Source organism: Zeus faber, assembly GCF_960531495.2.
Source record: "Zeus faber genome assembly, chromosome: 16".
NCBI lineage: Eukaryota > Metazoa > Chordata > Actinopteri > Zeiformes > Zeidae > Zeus > Zeus faber.
Window position 1 is genome coordinate 10,026,005 of NC_137202.1, and position 17,232 is coordinate 10,043,236.

At 47.2% G+C, this 17,232-nt stretch overlaps 1 protein-coding gene across 1 annotated transcript in view; it reads left to right on the top strand.

Annotated features, from left to right (window-relative positions):
- Window positions 1-106: 106 nt before the first annotated feature.
- Window positions 107-17,232, top strand: part of ccdc85a (coiled-coil domain containing 85A) — a gene marked incomplete at both ends in the record, with an annotated part of 25,994 nt that continues 8,868 nt past the window's right edge. The window contains 2 exons of the mRNA XM_080017061.1: window positions 107-340; window positions 1,365-2,484. Of these exons, the coding sequence (XP_079873187.1) occupies window positions 107-340; window positions 1,365-2,484 (1,354 nt within the window). The remainder of the gene's footprint in view (window positions 341-1,364; window positions 2,485-17,232) is intronic.

Below are 17,232 nucleotides of genomic sequence, written 5' to 3' on the forward strand. Positions count from 1 at the left end.
GGATACTGGGCAGACAAAGGGGTTTGGACGGATGCACTTTGAGTTTCTTTGAGCTGAATACTTTTTTTTTTTTTTTTTTTTTTTGAAGCTGGACTTGAGTAGGAGGATGGAGAAAGGCGCGCCTCCGCAGGCATCCGCAGCCCAGAGCGCAGAAGGTCCGGCGGACGACCTTTCCAAGATCACCGACGAGGAGCTGCTGAGGTGGGGCAGAGAGGAGTTGGTCCGCAGGCTGCGCAGGGCGGAGGCGGAGAAGATGAGCGTCATCCTGGACCACAGCAACCTGATGAGGGAGGTGAACCGGCGGCTCCAGCAGCACCTGAACGAGATACGGAGTTTGAAGGTGAGTTGGGTGAGGGTGTGGGGGCGCCGAGAGAAGGTTGTTTTTTTTTAATTTCTTACAGAGAAGATCATCTCTGTATAAGATAAGATAAAATTAGACAAGGGAATGGGAATCCAGGATTGCAACCAACACCCAGCATGATATGAACCGGTGTTGACAAGGATTGCCTATAATCACCCTTATTATCAATGGACTTAATGGACTATTATCAACTGGACCTGTATACATCTTGAAACTTGTTCACAAAATTGTTTACTAATGTAACTTATCACTATACAAGCCTTAGCTGGCTGTGATTCTGGGATGCAGTTGCTTTACTGCAACCACTGCACTTCCAACAAGTACTTATTGTAAGTCGCTTCGGACAAAAGTGTTCTAAATGACCATTATGTAATGTAATTTGATGTAATTCCGTAGTTGACGTTCTCCATTTTACATGTGGCCAGTCGCATGAATAATCCTCTGCTGTCCCTGACACCTACATGTATATATGTGTTGAAAAAAGGAAGAACTGCTTTTAGTCCTCAGACAGGGATACACAAAAAGGCTTCTAAATGTCACATATCGCTTAATATGACTTGTTTTGTAGTGCGCACGCTATAGGGTTTAGCAAGGCCAGTGAGCATCACACCTTGGGATTCTAGCTCACAGTATTGGAGCTGAGACTCAACTGAAGATAATATCAAACCAACCTGACATCCTCCAGAGTCACACTCACTCTGACCATGTCAAATAGAACGACCGTCGGTGATCGGAGAGCGCTCTTAACGACTCTTAAGAGCTTAAGAGATCTCCATATCATTCTGAAAAAGATCTTGAAAATTGTGTGGCACTCAACAAATTCATGTACTGGGCAATGTGTACATCAATGAGCCTGGATATTAATGCTGGTGTTCGAATATAACAGACAAAATAAAACAAATTGAGAAAACGTCAACAAATATTGAGACTCAATACGTGTGTGACTGCCTCTCCCTGTGTATGTTCCTCTGCTTGTGTATGTGTGTGTGTCTGATAAAACCAGGACGTGAACCAGAAGCTGCAGCAGGACAACCAGGAGCTGCGAGACCTGTGTTGCTTCCTTGACGACGACCGGCAGAAGGGGAAACGGGTGTCGCGGGAGTGGCAGCGCCTGGGCCGCTACAGCGCCGGCCTGATGAGGAAGGAGGTGACCGTCTACCTGCAGAAGCTGAAGGAGCTGGAGCAGCGCCAGGCTGAGGTCATCCGCGAGAACCTGGAGCTCAAGGAGGTGTGCCTCATGCTGGAGGAAGAGAGGGCCGAGGCGGCCGGAGGTGGAGGCGGCCGTGGAGGGGTTGGTGGAGGAGCGGGGCAGGGTAGTGGTGCGGGCTGCAGGAGCTCCATAGACAGCCAGAGCAGCCTGTCCCAGCTGGGTGGAAGCCCCGCACCGGGCCTGCTCCGCGACGTAGGCGACGGCAGTAGCACCTCCAGCGCAGGGAGCACAGACAGCCCCGACAACCCACAGAACAAGCTCACCCCCGTGGGCTCGTGTTTGGGCTCTGTCACCAGTCCCGTGTCCGGCTCCAGATCTGGTTCAGGGTCTTCGGATCAACCACAAAAACCTGTGGTCGGGTACGTCTATGACTCGACGGGCCGGAGACACAGCTCCACCCCGGATTATTACACCTTCCCCCAGTCCTGCCGCCCCCGCGGGGGTTCGCTCACCAGCCTAGATCCCCGGGGCATCCATGGACACAGCCCTGAGAAACAAAGCAAGTCCCCCACCAGGCTAACCTGCGACTCCCACTCTAAGCTCTGCAGCTCCGATCTGCTGGCCCAGAAACAGCTGCTGGTTGTGGGTCAAGGCTCGCCTGGCTCGACAAAGTCCAGCCCGGACTTGTCTTCCCAGAGACACAGGCACGCCAACGCGGGGGGCGTCACTTGCGGGAGCCCGGAAGGAAAGCGTTCGGTGGCAATCACACCGGAGCACCTGAGGAGGGGCAGGGTGATCGTTGGGAGTCCGGAGTCCATAAGGCATCACCACGGCCACCGCCATCAGCATCAGCACAGCCCCAGCCCAGAGCATGGGAAGGGGAGGTACGCTGGCGGGTCCCCAGCCAGGGAAGGAGGGCAGAGGAGGACCGCGGGTGACGAGATGGCCCCTCACCACCGGAGCCTGTACAATGGTAGGACTTTCAAATCATGTTTCAGATTTCCCGAACACTGCATACGGAATACTCTTGATAGTTCAGAACAATAGACAACAATGTACTTAAATCAACTCTTTGTTGGCCGTGCTTTATGTTGGATAATTTTTTTTTTACGTATTCGATGCAAAAAATTTAAAACTGCTCAAATACACGACAAAAAAAATCCGCAGCGACAAAGAAAAGTACTAAATTGAGACATACTTAAATCAAGCCAAATGATCTGCCGAATAGGCTGATTGACTTTATTACTCAATGTTGATATGGTGACATGATATATGATAGAATTGGTCTTAAAATTCAGTCCATTGACTCCATAGTCCTCATATAAATCTCCTCTTCCTGAGTAAGTAGCACCCCAAATCCGCGGTTCTTCCTTATTTCATCGAAACAAATCTGTACAACTAGCCAGTTCTTCTAAGTAAGACATCTTTTTACAAGTTATCCGAATAATCTGACATACACAATTTAAGGCGAATCGATGTATCTCAAAAGATTTATGGCTCATTTTCAAGATTCTCCGGCTTGTTCATGATTTTCCCTCCTCGCTGTGTCGCTGGGGTCAGATGTTCAGTGTAGACACAGCGGCTCCAGCCGTGGATGACCTTGGTTTCACTCAGTGTGGGAGGAAACACAAAGACATTCTGATCTACATGAAGCCACCAGAAAAAAAAACCAAACTACAGCTGCATGGGCAAATCTGAAGAATTGATCAGGATGAAAAGGAAATTTTACGTGATGCCGCACTATCTTGCGTATCAGTTCCAAAGCTCACGTTAAAGAATCCAGAATCCCAGTTTCATCAACATTTTACTTTTCATTTACATTTAACGGATTTTTAAAATAAATGTTCTGAGAAACTTTAGGTCAAATTGTATGAATGACGATATCTTCATTTTGTGTGTAGTGTGTGTGTGTGTATGTGTGTGTGTGTGTGCGGCAGAATGAGGAGAGACAATTTGAGAAAGTGAACGATAAAAAGAACGAGCATCTGAAGCCCTGTGTGAGAGAGGAGATACATAATGGTCCCGCCTTGAATATAAACACCTGCTTTCATGAATACACACCGAGGAACAGGGAGATCATTTGACACATGCAGAGAGAAAGAGGGAGCGGTAGTGAGAGAGAGCCATAGCCGTCAGCCAAGCCCTTCACTCACTTTAATGAGGCCGATTTTGACGGACGCTCAGTCCATCGCAAATTGATTTATTTTTGATTTACATTAATCAATTAAGTTAATTTGAGGGCCAGCCGAGCTCTTTATCCTTTAAAACAGCATAAGCGGAGGAATTCATCTGAGCCGCTTCTACCCCGACATCATTTCACTGCTGCTTAAAATGACAGAGTTTGTGCGTTCGCCGGTTTTTCCGAAGCACTTTGCTTTTCGAGTCTGACGGCGTGACGGGGGTTAGCGTGCCGAGTCTGTGTGTGTGTGTGTGTGTGTGTGTGTGTGTGTGTGTGTGTGTGTGTGTGTGTGTGTGTGTGTGTGTGTGTGCGCGCGCGTGTGTGTGTGAGAGCGTGAGCGTGCACGTAGAAACCCAGGAGCAGCGCGGTAACGATTTCTGTAGTGCTGAGTGGATGCACTCCGTGTTACGGCCGCAGGGAATCGCCCCCCCTCCGTGCCGTAGGTGAACGTAGTGAAGCAGCCCTGACTCAGCAGCGAACAATAGAGGCTCAGTCCGCCGCTGCATGAGAGGAAGTGCACAGTTTCCACGAAAGGAACTGGAATACGGAACATTGTTAATGGAAAGGCACGCAAATGTAAAGATCAGTCGGTAAAGCCATCACATGCAGTAAATTCCTGTATACTGTAGATGGATGGATGGATGGATGGATGGATGGATGGACGGGCACATATTATTTTTCTGGATACCTCATTGTGTCCTAATACAACTGGTTCTCCATCTCTCTCCTTCTCTCCACGTCTCTCTCTCTTTCTCTCTCTCATCTTTCCAGCCTCTCCGGACCGTTTTCCTTTTTGGCTCATTTTAACAGTCGCTTTTGCCGAATCAAAAATCTAATGCTCTCACAATGGTCTCGAAATTGCATGTGGGAAAACTTTCTCCTGAGAAGCAGGGGGCCCTTGGATGACCTGGTTGGCGATTAGACAAAAAAAAAAAAATAATAATAATAATAATTCTGTCGTGAAAGGTTCAAAGAAGGGATCGCAGACAGTGACCGCTCTTTCCTTGCAGTTGGGACATTCTGAGGCAAATCTGCGACGCGGGGAAAAATGCGAATGCCCGAATGCGGGACGGACGAGCCAGACGATAGAGGACATACTGTGTAGGTGAATAAATGTGCTATCCACACAACAGCAGGGACGCCCTGTCCCGCTGTTTGGGATTAGCTTAACATATCACAGCCGCACCGATCAATAGAACAACAATTTAAATGGAAACAACCACCCAGTGGTGTCAGACAGACGATAACCCTAATAAGTAGGGTTGGGTAGTGGAAACGCTGTGGAAGTATGGAGCAAGTGAAGCTTCCATCAGATTGTTTTTTAGCTGGTAAGCGCTGCTTTGCAAATTGCTATTCTGCAAGTATTTTCCCCGCATATCATGTGGTCCACTTGAATCCACAGCAATGAAATTTGGACCTGCGGCGATGCACAACTTAAGGCAAAGCGCGCATGTGTGCCGAAGCGTTTTGAGTGTGTTAAAGCATCTGAATTGGCTCTTTCACACGAAACCTTTTTTTGACCGACGGCTTTATCAATGTGAGTATCAGTCACAGCCTTAACTGTGGTTTACCTGCATTCAGGTTTTGTCTTTGCAGTGGAATATTAAATGGGGAGTAGAATGAAAAAAGGGAAAGCTGTGCGGGCAGCTGTGAGGCTTCGTTGCGGGAATATTTTCCCATTTCCTCTTTGCTCTCGGTTTCCTTCTTAAAAAAAGACCTCTCTCTCTCTCTCTCTCTCTCTCTCTCTCTCTTTATCCCTGTCATCAACTCCTCCTTACCCTTACCCTCAGCTTGGTCCCGTCATTTGTGAAAAGGGAGAAAATCTATATCACATCAGGGATTGGTCACTCATGGCCTCCCTCTCCTTCACCCCGCTCACCCCGCACGTGTCATCGCTGCCAAACGTATTTTACCTCGCTTCGTTTCTCCTGAATAAGTCGGACTAGTGGCACCGTGACTCGGGGTTCGGTTTTCCTTTTTTTACGAAACGAGACAAGACAGCGAGGAGGGCGCCTCTGTGGAGTCTTGTGCTTTCGTGCGTTGATGAATGTGGGGATTTGGGATTGGTGATTATCTGAGTTCAAGGCTTTTGTCGTCTGAATATCACGCGTTGCAGCTGATCCGTGTCCTGCTATGACGTTTTTGGGCGATCTCGGTCCACGCCCTCTTTCTTTCCATTCTTTACCGATTTCTGCGAATTCGCGCAAAATCGACGCCCGCCCCGGCGCCGCGGTCTGGGCTTGATGTGTTTCTTTGAGGTTCCGCAGGACGTTGATTAGCTGCCACTGAGCGTCATGCTGGCACATTACCCTAATAAATGGAGAATACATGGATCAGGCGTTTCCGCTAATTGGATCCTGATGAGTCTCCTTTCAATGGTAAAAGGGTTTTTTCCATCACCTTGTAGTTTGGTAATTGAACTCTTATTGAAAGCAAAACGCAAAAGCACGATGGGACGGTTTGGGATTCAGCCCCCTGCTCATAAAGTGAGATTTTGGAACCTGAGCCTGAGTTAAAAAAATAATAATAAAAATTCTGTCCATTTAAAATGACAGATGATTGCACTGCTCTCCAGTTATTTCTTGAAAAACCGCCCCTGGAATCCGAAAATCTGTATACCCGGGGAATCAGTCGAGCAGGGATAACAGTCTCACGGATGGGAATTCCAGGTGACGAAAAAACGAATCACGGCGAAAGACACAAAAAAGCCAAAACCGTGAAAGTGTTATCTGGAAACCTGGATTTGGACCCGAAGGCAATTGTGGTGCAGCGGCCTCGAAGAAATGGAAAATATGGTGATTCCGACTGGCTGCGCAGAGCGGCCGTGGTCACGAAGCTCCTCCGGTGTTCAAAGACAAAGAAAAGCTGATGATAGTCGCTCCGAGGGTTGCGAATCATTTTAAATGAGGGCTTTGCCGTCGAAAGCGCAGCCTTGGAACTCGTGAAAGCCGCTGCTCCCGCAAGGTGTCGGAGCTTACGGGAAAGGAACCCTTTCAGGGCCTATGACATGATCGGCTGTTCATGAACGCCCCCTTCTTGCCTCTCACAAGGTCTATTGATTTGCATGGGTTTCCAAATGTCCGCATGAACACTACATCGAGGACGTTTTTGACCTCTCTTTCATCCATCCATCAAAACTCATACTAACGCCTTAGGTTGGCTTTTTTGGGGAGCTGCTTTGCGGCGCCCGCGTCATTAGATTATTTTCCCGCCGTCGTCTCCTACACGCGCGGGACGTTTACCGAAACTTGCGCGGGGCCCTCGCAACTTACCCAACGTGCTTTGGGCTATTGCGCTGAGAAGCCATATACATTAATGACCTCCATTAGTAAAGGTGCCTGCTCTAGTTGTCAGACGCTTGATGAAGATTCACGCCGCCGAACTGCCGAGCTGCCGAGCTGCCGAGCTGCCGAGCTGCCGAGCCGCAGCAAGGTGGACTGCGACAGTGAAGGTCCCTCACCCTTCAGTACAACATCCCTGTGCTTTCTTTTTTTATGTCATAGAAATTCATATTCGGGTCGCTTTACTGGGCTGCACTGCACTAGGCTTGGTGTAAATGGTGTATGAAAGCTGTATGAAATAACCATGAAAGGAAACACGATGAATGTACAACATATGATTGCTGGTAACGTTGTACAAATTCATGGCATCACTTACAAGACCTACAACTATCTCAGGTGGATCAGGAGATCCTAAATTTGCTTCCATATTAAAACAGCATCACCTGCCCTTTTGACAAAATGGCGGTAGCCTACCGCGGACAAAAACGTCCAATATTCTGATATTATGTTTGCGCTCAGCTGCTGAGCGGATCCCAGCTGGTGCCGTTTCCAGGCCGAGGCGCGCATCGGCGCAATCAGATTGAGGACATTTGCGCGCTCAAAACTCATTACGACTTTGCACACGGCCAGGGCCCCCCCCCCCCCCCCCCGAAATACGGGGCCTCACCCGAGCAGACGTCAATTTTGGGATGCGGACGGATCCTCTGCCCTCGCGAAACAAAGCCCGTCATGAGACCGAGGAACAACACTTTTGAACGGGCGGAGGCATCGGACGCGCAGCATCAACGAGCGAAGAAACGCATGAAGTTATTAGAAATCCACGTGAAGATACACACACACACACACACACAAGCACACAAACGCACACACACACACGCACACACACACGCGCACACACACACGCGCACACACACACACGCACACACAGACATTGATACTTGCAGATTTATACTGGAACAAGGTAACATGAACTCTCATGTGCACAGATGGACGGGCACACACACACACACACACACACACACACACACACACACACACACACACACACACACACACACACACACACACACACACACACACACACACACACGTACACACGCGCTTCCATGCATCCTCGGGGAGAAATCAATGCCATGGATGCTCATTAGATTGGTGAGGATGTGATAGGTTGTGACTGCCCCCCTCCACATGCTGCTCCTCTGCCACGTGAAAAGCAGGAGTGGAGACTCTACTTTGTCGGATTCCATCGTCGTTTCGAACCGATCGTACTCGAGTGGACGTGCCGCCGCCGCCGCTCCCGGACGGTAATTCACCCACCTCCGTGGCTCCGTGGAGTGAGCGTGTGAAAGGGGAAGGCGGAAAAGAGGGGAAGGATTATAAGACGTATGTTATATTCTAATCGCCCGATCGCAATTATTCCACGTCATTTAACAAAATCATTGGATTCCGCCATCATATGTCTCCTTCTTAATGTCAGAGGAAATTTAAACCGACGCCAGAAATGCAGCAACAAATGAAATGTGAACTGGGAGTGTTTCCATTAGTGAGGTTGAGACAGGTTAACAGTCTATTTAAATTTTTATGTTCATTCATAATTGGTTCCTTCCTCATTTATTCAAATAAATGAAATTAAATACGTATACAATAAAACACTGACCCCGTCGCTGCCCCTAGCGATGCGACTTGGTCGGGGCGCACTGAGGCGAGTCTGCCGAGGTCGAGGGTCGGTCCGAGTCCGGGGCGAAGGGGCGCTGTTTTTTTATTAGATCTTTTTACGTAGGTGTTAATGTTTTGGAAATAAGTTGTGCGTAAATAAAGACATGTTTACTTTAAGTGGAGCGTCTTATTTTTGGCTGAGGTTGCTGGTTTTTCACATTTTACGCGGGTTTTTGAATATGCCGCTTGCCGGTGCTGTGTGGCTCATGTGTTGGACCGATCACCGTGCGCTCACGTCATCTGGAGGTTCCTCTTGTGCCGGTTAGTCCCTGTGCTGGAGTAGGAGATAAGAAAAGAAAAGAAAAGTCTCTCAAGATCGGCGTTCCAAGAACTACGATCGTTCCCAGTTCCTACAGTGCGGACACAAAAAAAATGAACGGTTCGTCTAAGAAATTTATAGAAGAGTTATGAAAAGGTTCCTGCGGTGCGAAAACGCCTCATTTGGCGCTTTTCCACCGCGTGGAACCGGCTCGACTCCACTCGACTCCACTCCACTCCCCTCGACTCCACTCGACTCCACTCGACTCTACTCGACTCTACTCTACTCGCTTTGGTACCAGGACCTTCGTTTTTCACTGCAGGTAGTTCCCATAGTGACGAGACGTGAAACCGCCGAGACGTCTCCAGCCAACACACAACACCGGAACATCAACACACACAGGAGCAACGGAGGCTGTCGATGGGATGGTGTTCTTGATTATCGGAGTGGGGCTGGTTGAGCTTTTCTGGTTTTCTTGGCATCCTTTTTTTTTAAGACCCCAAGGACGACAACTTGTGTATTTTTATCTTTTCTTAAAAAAAAACCCAAAAAACAACAACAAAAAAAGGAACGGCTCTCTGATCTCTCTGCTCAGCGATCTCTCTGATCCATCTCGCACGTCCCCGTTCCTTCAAACAAAACCAATAGCAACAGTGTTTTTATTTGTTTTTTAGTTTTTTTTTTATCATTTATATATTTATTTTCCTAACTGAATGAAACAGAAAAAAGCCCCATGTGGGGGGACGTTCGCAGTCACTCTCTCACCCATGTCACCAAAAAAAGTACCAGGTAGCATCCACAGCATTTGCCTGATGGAAAACCGAAAAAGGTGAGTCGAGTCGAACCGGTTCCATGCGATGGAAGAGCGCCATATTATAGGCTATTTTGCTATTTAAATACAACATGACAAAAATGAACAAAAAAGAGGATAGATCAGTAATCACAGCAGTGATATTTATCGCAAATGGAGTCTATGGCGATGCGGAGGTCTGAAAACGGAGTATTTACAAACGGAGCATGTTCCGTCCGGGATCTCTGCTGCAGCCGCTGCGGCTTCCTGACGCTTCAAACACCGGCGCCTAGACCGAGTGGATCTGCCCTGCGACACTGAGTCAAGTGTGTGCGGCAGTCGAAGGCGAGACAGGCGGAAGATTGGCCGTACGTTTAAATGGCTTCGTGCGCCGTTATGCGGTGCTTGGGAACCTGCCTTTTGAAGTACGTCTACACGCTTCCGCCCCGGCTCCATTGGAGACGCGTCGTCACCGTGCGCCGCAGTACGTCGTGTTGCGTTGGAGGGACCACGTCGCAGAGACCGAGAACCTAACGCAGAGAGCAAGACGCTCTTATGCACTTTTTTTTCCTGCCGTTTCTTTTGGCCGACTGGAAGCCCTCGTTCTACTGAGACGTCCACAGTCCTGCTCCTGTGCCGCATTTCAGCCTTGTTCTCTCCGCTCGTAATTGGTTGTTGAGACATGATGTACGATGCTCGTTTGTTTGGACTCGGCCGGCTCAACTTTCATCCCATCGCGCCGTCGGCCAGGGCTGCACTGCTGGCAAACCAGAGCGACCATGATTGGTCCTCAATGCACGAGGAAAAGAAAGGAATGAGACAATTTGTGTTGTTGTGTTATTGTGTTTCCTCTGCACAAAGCAGAGGATTACATTTGATAGATAGAATATACATACGTGGTTGGTCTTAATGCAATGTTTCATTTTACATTCATCACCAAAAGATTATTGCCAGCCGTCCTGACTGAAATGTATTTTTGGTAGATCTCGTTTAGGAGGATGGCATAGGACTTTACTGTGTGTACCAGAGATCCCAGAATTCCATTCAGAACTTCACCATATTTTTCCAGCATCCAGGTTTACCCTTGTCTGAGATGGTCACTTCCTTTCCTCCAAAGTTTGCCTCACATCGAGCTATGCTGGTTCATATTCAAATTCACCGCAGCCTCCTTTCACTTCTTGCGTGTGTCCATTCTTTGCATTCTTGGCGGGAAGGGCGGCCCCCACCACCAACAATGGAAACATCATATATCCCATACATAATGGAAATAATGGCTGTTTCTTATGAAGTCACATTTAAATATATATGGGAAAAATATCAAATATAGGATTTTGACATCGAATGAAACACAGATTACTACTTTAACACTGATCTACGTATATAGTATGCACTGACATAGTATGAGGTCAAAATACATTTTGACTTCACCAATCAATTATTGTGATGCGTAGATTGTGTAGATTTTCCAACTTGATCGATCACACACACACACAGTGACACACACTCGCACACACACACACACACACACACAGCCACACACACACACACACACACACACACACACACACAGCTGCACACACAGAGAGCCAGCAACACTTCCTAAATTAAGTAGCATCAACACCATTACAGTCCCATTAACAATCCAGTAATCCAGTGATCCAGTGTGTGTGTGTGTGTGTGTGTGTGTGTGTGTGTGTGTGTGTGTGTGTGCGTGCGCGCGTGTGCACGCGTGTGCGCGCGTGTATCTGTATTCTATTGGGTTCTGGTGTACAACGCACACCTTGTCTCTCAGTCTGCCGACCATATTGTCAAAAAAGCATTTGCGCTGGCGATGTGACACCCAACATGGCCGCATGCCTGTTCGGGTTCCCTTTCATGGATTCACGCTTCAAAGGCAACGTCGGCTGTGCACGGACACCACACAACGTGCGCTCTCCTAATGCCTCTTTTTCAATCCTTCACTCACTTATTTTCCATATTGCCCCCGTCGCCCTGTCTCTCTCTCTATTCCTCACCTTCCCTCCCTCCTTCCCTCTCTCTTCCGGGGCTTTGGAGCTGTATGTGACATGCCGGGCCTGTTTAGCTAAGCCCATTTAGACAGCATGAGTCTAATTGAATTTGGTTGTGCAGCGCTCTGAACTGAAATGATGGTGGTGGTGTGTGTGTGTGTGTGTGTGTGTGTGTGTGTGTGTGTGTGTGTGTGTGTGTGTGTGTGTGTGCGTGCGTGCGTGTGTGTGTGTATCATGTGATGAGGCTTAGCTCCTTTGGTGTCAAACTGGAGAATAATTTGTGCCCTCCAGAGATCCTGGATGCCTAGGAGGGAAGGATGGAGGGAGGATGGGAGGAAGGGAAGGAGTTAGCGGAAGGCGTTGCTTACGTCAGTTCGCCCGTTTGACATATTCCATCCTCCCATTCACCCCCCCCACCACCCCCCACGCTCCTGTTTAATCGTCATCTTTTTTTTTTCCGACATGTCCTCCTTTTTCTGCTTGACTTTATTTGCCCGTACCTTTCCCCCTCTGATTCTTTCTATTGTGGATTTTAAATAAAACATATCAGTACCACAGGAACGGGGCTGGGCGTCAATTTTGTGGCACCATCCATATTGGATTGATCCACTCATTCAGTGTTCCAAGAAAAAAAAGAATTTTACGGTCAGAATAAATGTATAAGGTATTGAAAAAATAACAAATGAAAGCATTTCAATTTAAAGGATTCAACTTTTAACTTTTAATTTCTGGTGTGACAAAATAATATTGTTTTTTGAGAAAAAGGCATTGTTTACGACATGGAGTTTTAAAAGAACACACAGCCCTTCAAAATAATACACAGCCCCATACCACAATAAAAAAATTAAAAATAATAAAATAATACGAAATAAAATAGCGTCATTTAAAATAGAACATACTGTATATGCACATGGAAATAAAATTGGATCCAATTTTATTTGATATTTCATTTTAAATGAAAATCCCAGTTCATCACTGCTTCCAACCAGCAGGGAAGGCGTGTGGTTTCCTGTTGGGATGCTTTTATTGAGCGTTTTTAATCGATTGGTTCGGCTCGTCACCACCATCACTTTCCTCGTCCCCCAGGCCTCCACCCAGGAGAGGCCGTTACGGACACTCGAGTAGAGGTCGCATAATGAAGAGACTTCAGACTCAACTCGAACGCCGTAAAAATGAGCCAGAAACATTGTCTCTGTGATAACTGTTAACAAAAAAAAAAAACAGTTTTGCGATTTTATTTGATTTTTATAACGAGCCGCGCATAAGGAACGTGGATCTACGATCACTGTCTTCCTCTTACAGTGTTTTCCAACTTCCACTAGTTGACCGGTGTTGTCGCCACTGAGACCGTTAATATTTACTTAAAACATTGTGGCAATTGGCAATTCAATAGCCGTTCATTCATTAAGGTTCACTGGTTATTTGTGAACATGTTTCAGATGATGGCCGTCTTAAAAAACATACTTTCAAGTTCACACATGCCTTTGTTCACATGTTGTTGTTTTAGATTTACGATTTCTGGAGACTTTGAGGCTTGACTTGGACTCTTGACCAAAGATTTGCACAAGGATAAGTGTGTATGTGTGTGTGTGTGTGTGTGTGTGTATGTGTGTGCCTCCGCATGTGTGCACACGTGTGTGTGTGCGCGCGTGCGTGCGTGCGTTAGATCCTGCAATAGACTGGTGTCCATTCAAAGTGTGTCCATGTGGTCACGGGTCACGCTTTTTATTCCTACACGGCGCTGTTCTCCATCCATCTCCGAGATGCTCTTGAGGGGAGTGCCCAAGAGCACATCGGCAGTACGTCTCAAGCAGCAAACTCACAGGGTATGGTTTTGGCCATTTTAATTCTGAAGAGGGCCATATCCCATGTGCCACGTTGTCTCTGGCTAGTAGACACAGTGCCTTAAAAACCATGTTCTTACCAGTGGAGCTGCTGCCTCGCGCCCTTCGCCGTCACCGTCCTGTCTTTAGCAGAGATTAGGGATCACGGGGCCGAGATCAAACTCCAAACAAGCTGCTAATTGGCCAGCGCCGTGCAAACCGCTGCCTCCATCCGAGCGCTGCTTCCCTCTCAGCGGCACCTCCACCCCCCCCTACCCCCGCTGCGTTCCTTCCACTTCCACGGCTCTCTCTCTCTCTCTCTCTCTCTCTCTCTCTCTCTCTTTCTCTCTCTCCACTAGCCGCTGCTTGATTGCCGTCATCACTTTCTCCCCTGAAGCTATTATCATTTTCTTAGAGGTCGACAATTTGTGACCAGTTGCTGCAAAAAGTTCATTTGTTATGCCCTGCCTGCTGCCGGGAAAAGATGGATGGATAGATGATGGATACTGTATACACATAAATTACAGAGAATACTATTTATAGTATTGAGGTTTATTGTATAAATAAACTAGAGTATTTAAGTACTGACTTTTGGGTATGGTGTCTGCTCAAGGCTGTCGGTGGAAAAAAGGTTCCATTGACCTGAATACATCCAGAATGATTTTCACCATTTAATCACATTACTTTTTTGTAACATTACATGAAACCGCTTTCAAAGGGTCTGTCCGTTCCCGAGCACGACGTCAGCGTCCTCCTGTGGCAGCCCATTTGCAAAGTCCTCCCATTCCCTTCTTTCGCTGTTCCCGGCTCATCTGCAAAATGGAAATTTACGCTCGACGCCGGTCCCTGTTTCCTAATTCTCCTCCTCGCTGGTGGATCGTGGAGAAACAAAGCTCTGCAGCCGTGGGCGTCTTGGATGGCAGAACTGCCAGATTGTTTGGAGACACAAGAGACCTTTGCTGCACCCAAACATTGTGCAAACTTGCAAAAATTCCTTTAATTAATTCTACACTGTATTTTTAATGAGCGTAGTCTCTGTGTGTGTGTGTGTGTGTGTGTGTGTGTGTGTGTGTGTTTGTGTGTGTGTGGTGCAATGTATTGTGTTTGTTTACATGGGTCAGGTATGCTTTAAACTGCAACAGATGGTCAACTCGTGTGTGTGTGTGTGTGTGTGTGTGTGTGTGTGTGTGTGTGTGTGTGTGTGTGTGTGTGTGTGCGCGGGGGAATTTTCTGCTTGCACTTGAGTCTGAGTGTGTGTGTGTGTGTGTGTTTGCATCTGGCTTAGCTGGCCTGAGCGCACATTACTGTGCAGAGGCAGAAAGTGAACACTTTGTGCACACACACTCACATGCACACACACACAGACACACAGGCCAAACACACTTTTTTTTTTTTTTTTTTTTTCAGTTTGGCCTTGAAACAAGCCTGGGTAATGGTGGGTCTGTACTGTACACGTATGTATTTAAGAAGTTTGTGTACTCTCACTTTACCCTGCCAGACACTGGCACTTGACCAAAATGTGTAATAAGGATATAGTATAAATGAGCATAAAAAAAATGTCTTTGACCAATGTAGTCATGTAAGTGTATATCTGTCAAGTGAGTCAGTAAAAAAATGGTTCATTTTTTCAGGATATGGATTTCAATGCATGTTTACACCCATACGCATCTCTTTGAAGACAGCAAACAGTGAAAACAAAAGTGCTCTGTACACAGTCCTGCTACAGTTTGTGTTGAATCTGATAAAAGACGCAGCACGGCGGCGGTCCAGCACTTGGGTTAATATCATCTGACAAATTGCACCCAATTACTAACGTGGGTCCCTGCTTCCATATCCTGCTTATGTAATGCCTCATCATCACATACCACATCCAGGGATCTCTGCATCGTACCAACCATCAATCCAATACGATCCCCACCATCCATGCTAAAATCTCTCAAACTGCATTCCGGCCGGCGTACTAATATTCTTTCCTGATTCAAATCGATGGTCCGCATGGATGGAAATCACCTTCCTAACGACAACAAACGCGGACGTTGACCTCTGCGGAATGACGGATGAACAGTGATTGAACGGCGGCAGAAATGTCCTTCTGCGTCATGGCGTGACCGGCCCTGCATTACCTCACCACAACTCTAATAAGGTCAGCGGGCGGGTCTCCGCTTGAAACCAGATTTGGGCAATATCATCATAAGCCACATTGTAAGAATCAAGATGATGTGTTTCAGCCTAAGTTAATGATGAAAGGACATAATGGTCTGTTTTTTTTTAAATTATATGAGCTGTTACAAAGATGATACATATTGTATTGTATTGTATTGTATGTGTATACATATATATATATACAGTATATATATATATATATATATATATATGTATATGCGTGTTGCCCTGTGTGTGTGTGTGTGTGTGTGTGTGTGTGTGTGTGTGTGTGTGTGTGTGTGTGTGTGTGTGTGTGTGTCCAGCATGGCGGTGCTGGGCTAAAGGTCCGGCCCAGCAGCAGGGCGCGAGGATCCTCTGGCTCTTATCCCGCTCTCAATTCACCATGGGGGGGGGGGGGGTGGTGGTATTCTCCTGACCCTCCACGCTGCTAAGCCTCCACAATCTGTTCACCCAGTTAGAAACAACTGGCACCACGTCTGTGGATGTGTTTGATTAAAAACCGGACAAGGAGTGTGTGTGTGTGTGTGTGTGTGTGTGTGTGTGTGTGTGTGTGTGTGTGTGTGTGTGTGTGTGTGTGTGTGTGTGTGTGTGCGCGTGCGTTTCCCTCCTTTACCACGACGATGTGTCATAGCGTCCATGAGCCGAGCTGAAGGTCGCTGCGTCTTTGAGTAACTGTGTGAAACATTTTCATCGAAACGAACATCTTGATGGATAAACCACTGACTAGAACACGGCTGGACGGTGTGGAAGGATTTACCCAAAGGGAGAAGACGGAATAGAATCAAATCTTGACTCGTAGCCTCACCACCTTTTGTCAAGAGAGTGCGGCTAAGCCAGACGACGGCTCGATCAATATCGCTGAAAACAGTCTTTTTTGCGAAACCTGATAACTTCATTTCAATTTCATTTCAACAGTGAAAATGCAACCTGACTGGAGAAATATCTGTTTAGATATCTTATGAAAGCGCCAATATGTCAGCATCCCCTTCCACTGCCACCCTGTGTCGTATTGCAAACAGACTGTTTGGGTGTGTATGGCATTCTGGGATGCATGGATCCATACAGAGCATGCGGTGCATGGAGGAAGACGCTGCAGCTCAGGGGCCGTGGGCTCACTGACACTGACAGAACAATTCTCTTTTTAATCCAAATGTCATGTTCAATTTGCAGCAGGACGGACCCACATTGAAAATCGATATCCAAACTATTGCACTCTGTGTGTGTGTGTGTGTGTTGTGTGTGTGTGTGTGTGCGTGCGTGCGTGCGTGTGCGTGTGAGGTTTTTTTTTTTTCCCACTATACTTGTGAGGAAGGAGACGTCTCTGTGGAAAATAAATCATGAAGAAACACATCTATTGTTCATCAAAGTCTTAATGCTGGTGAATCTGACCATCCCAGTGATCAGATGATCAAGGGGAGCATCTGCAGGAAAGAGAAAGAAGAGCGAGAGAGAGGGGGGGGGGTGAGGGTGGGAGTATGAAATATGTGGGTGTGTGTTCAAG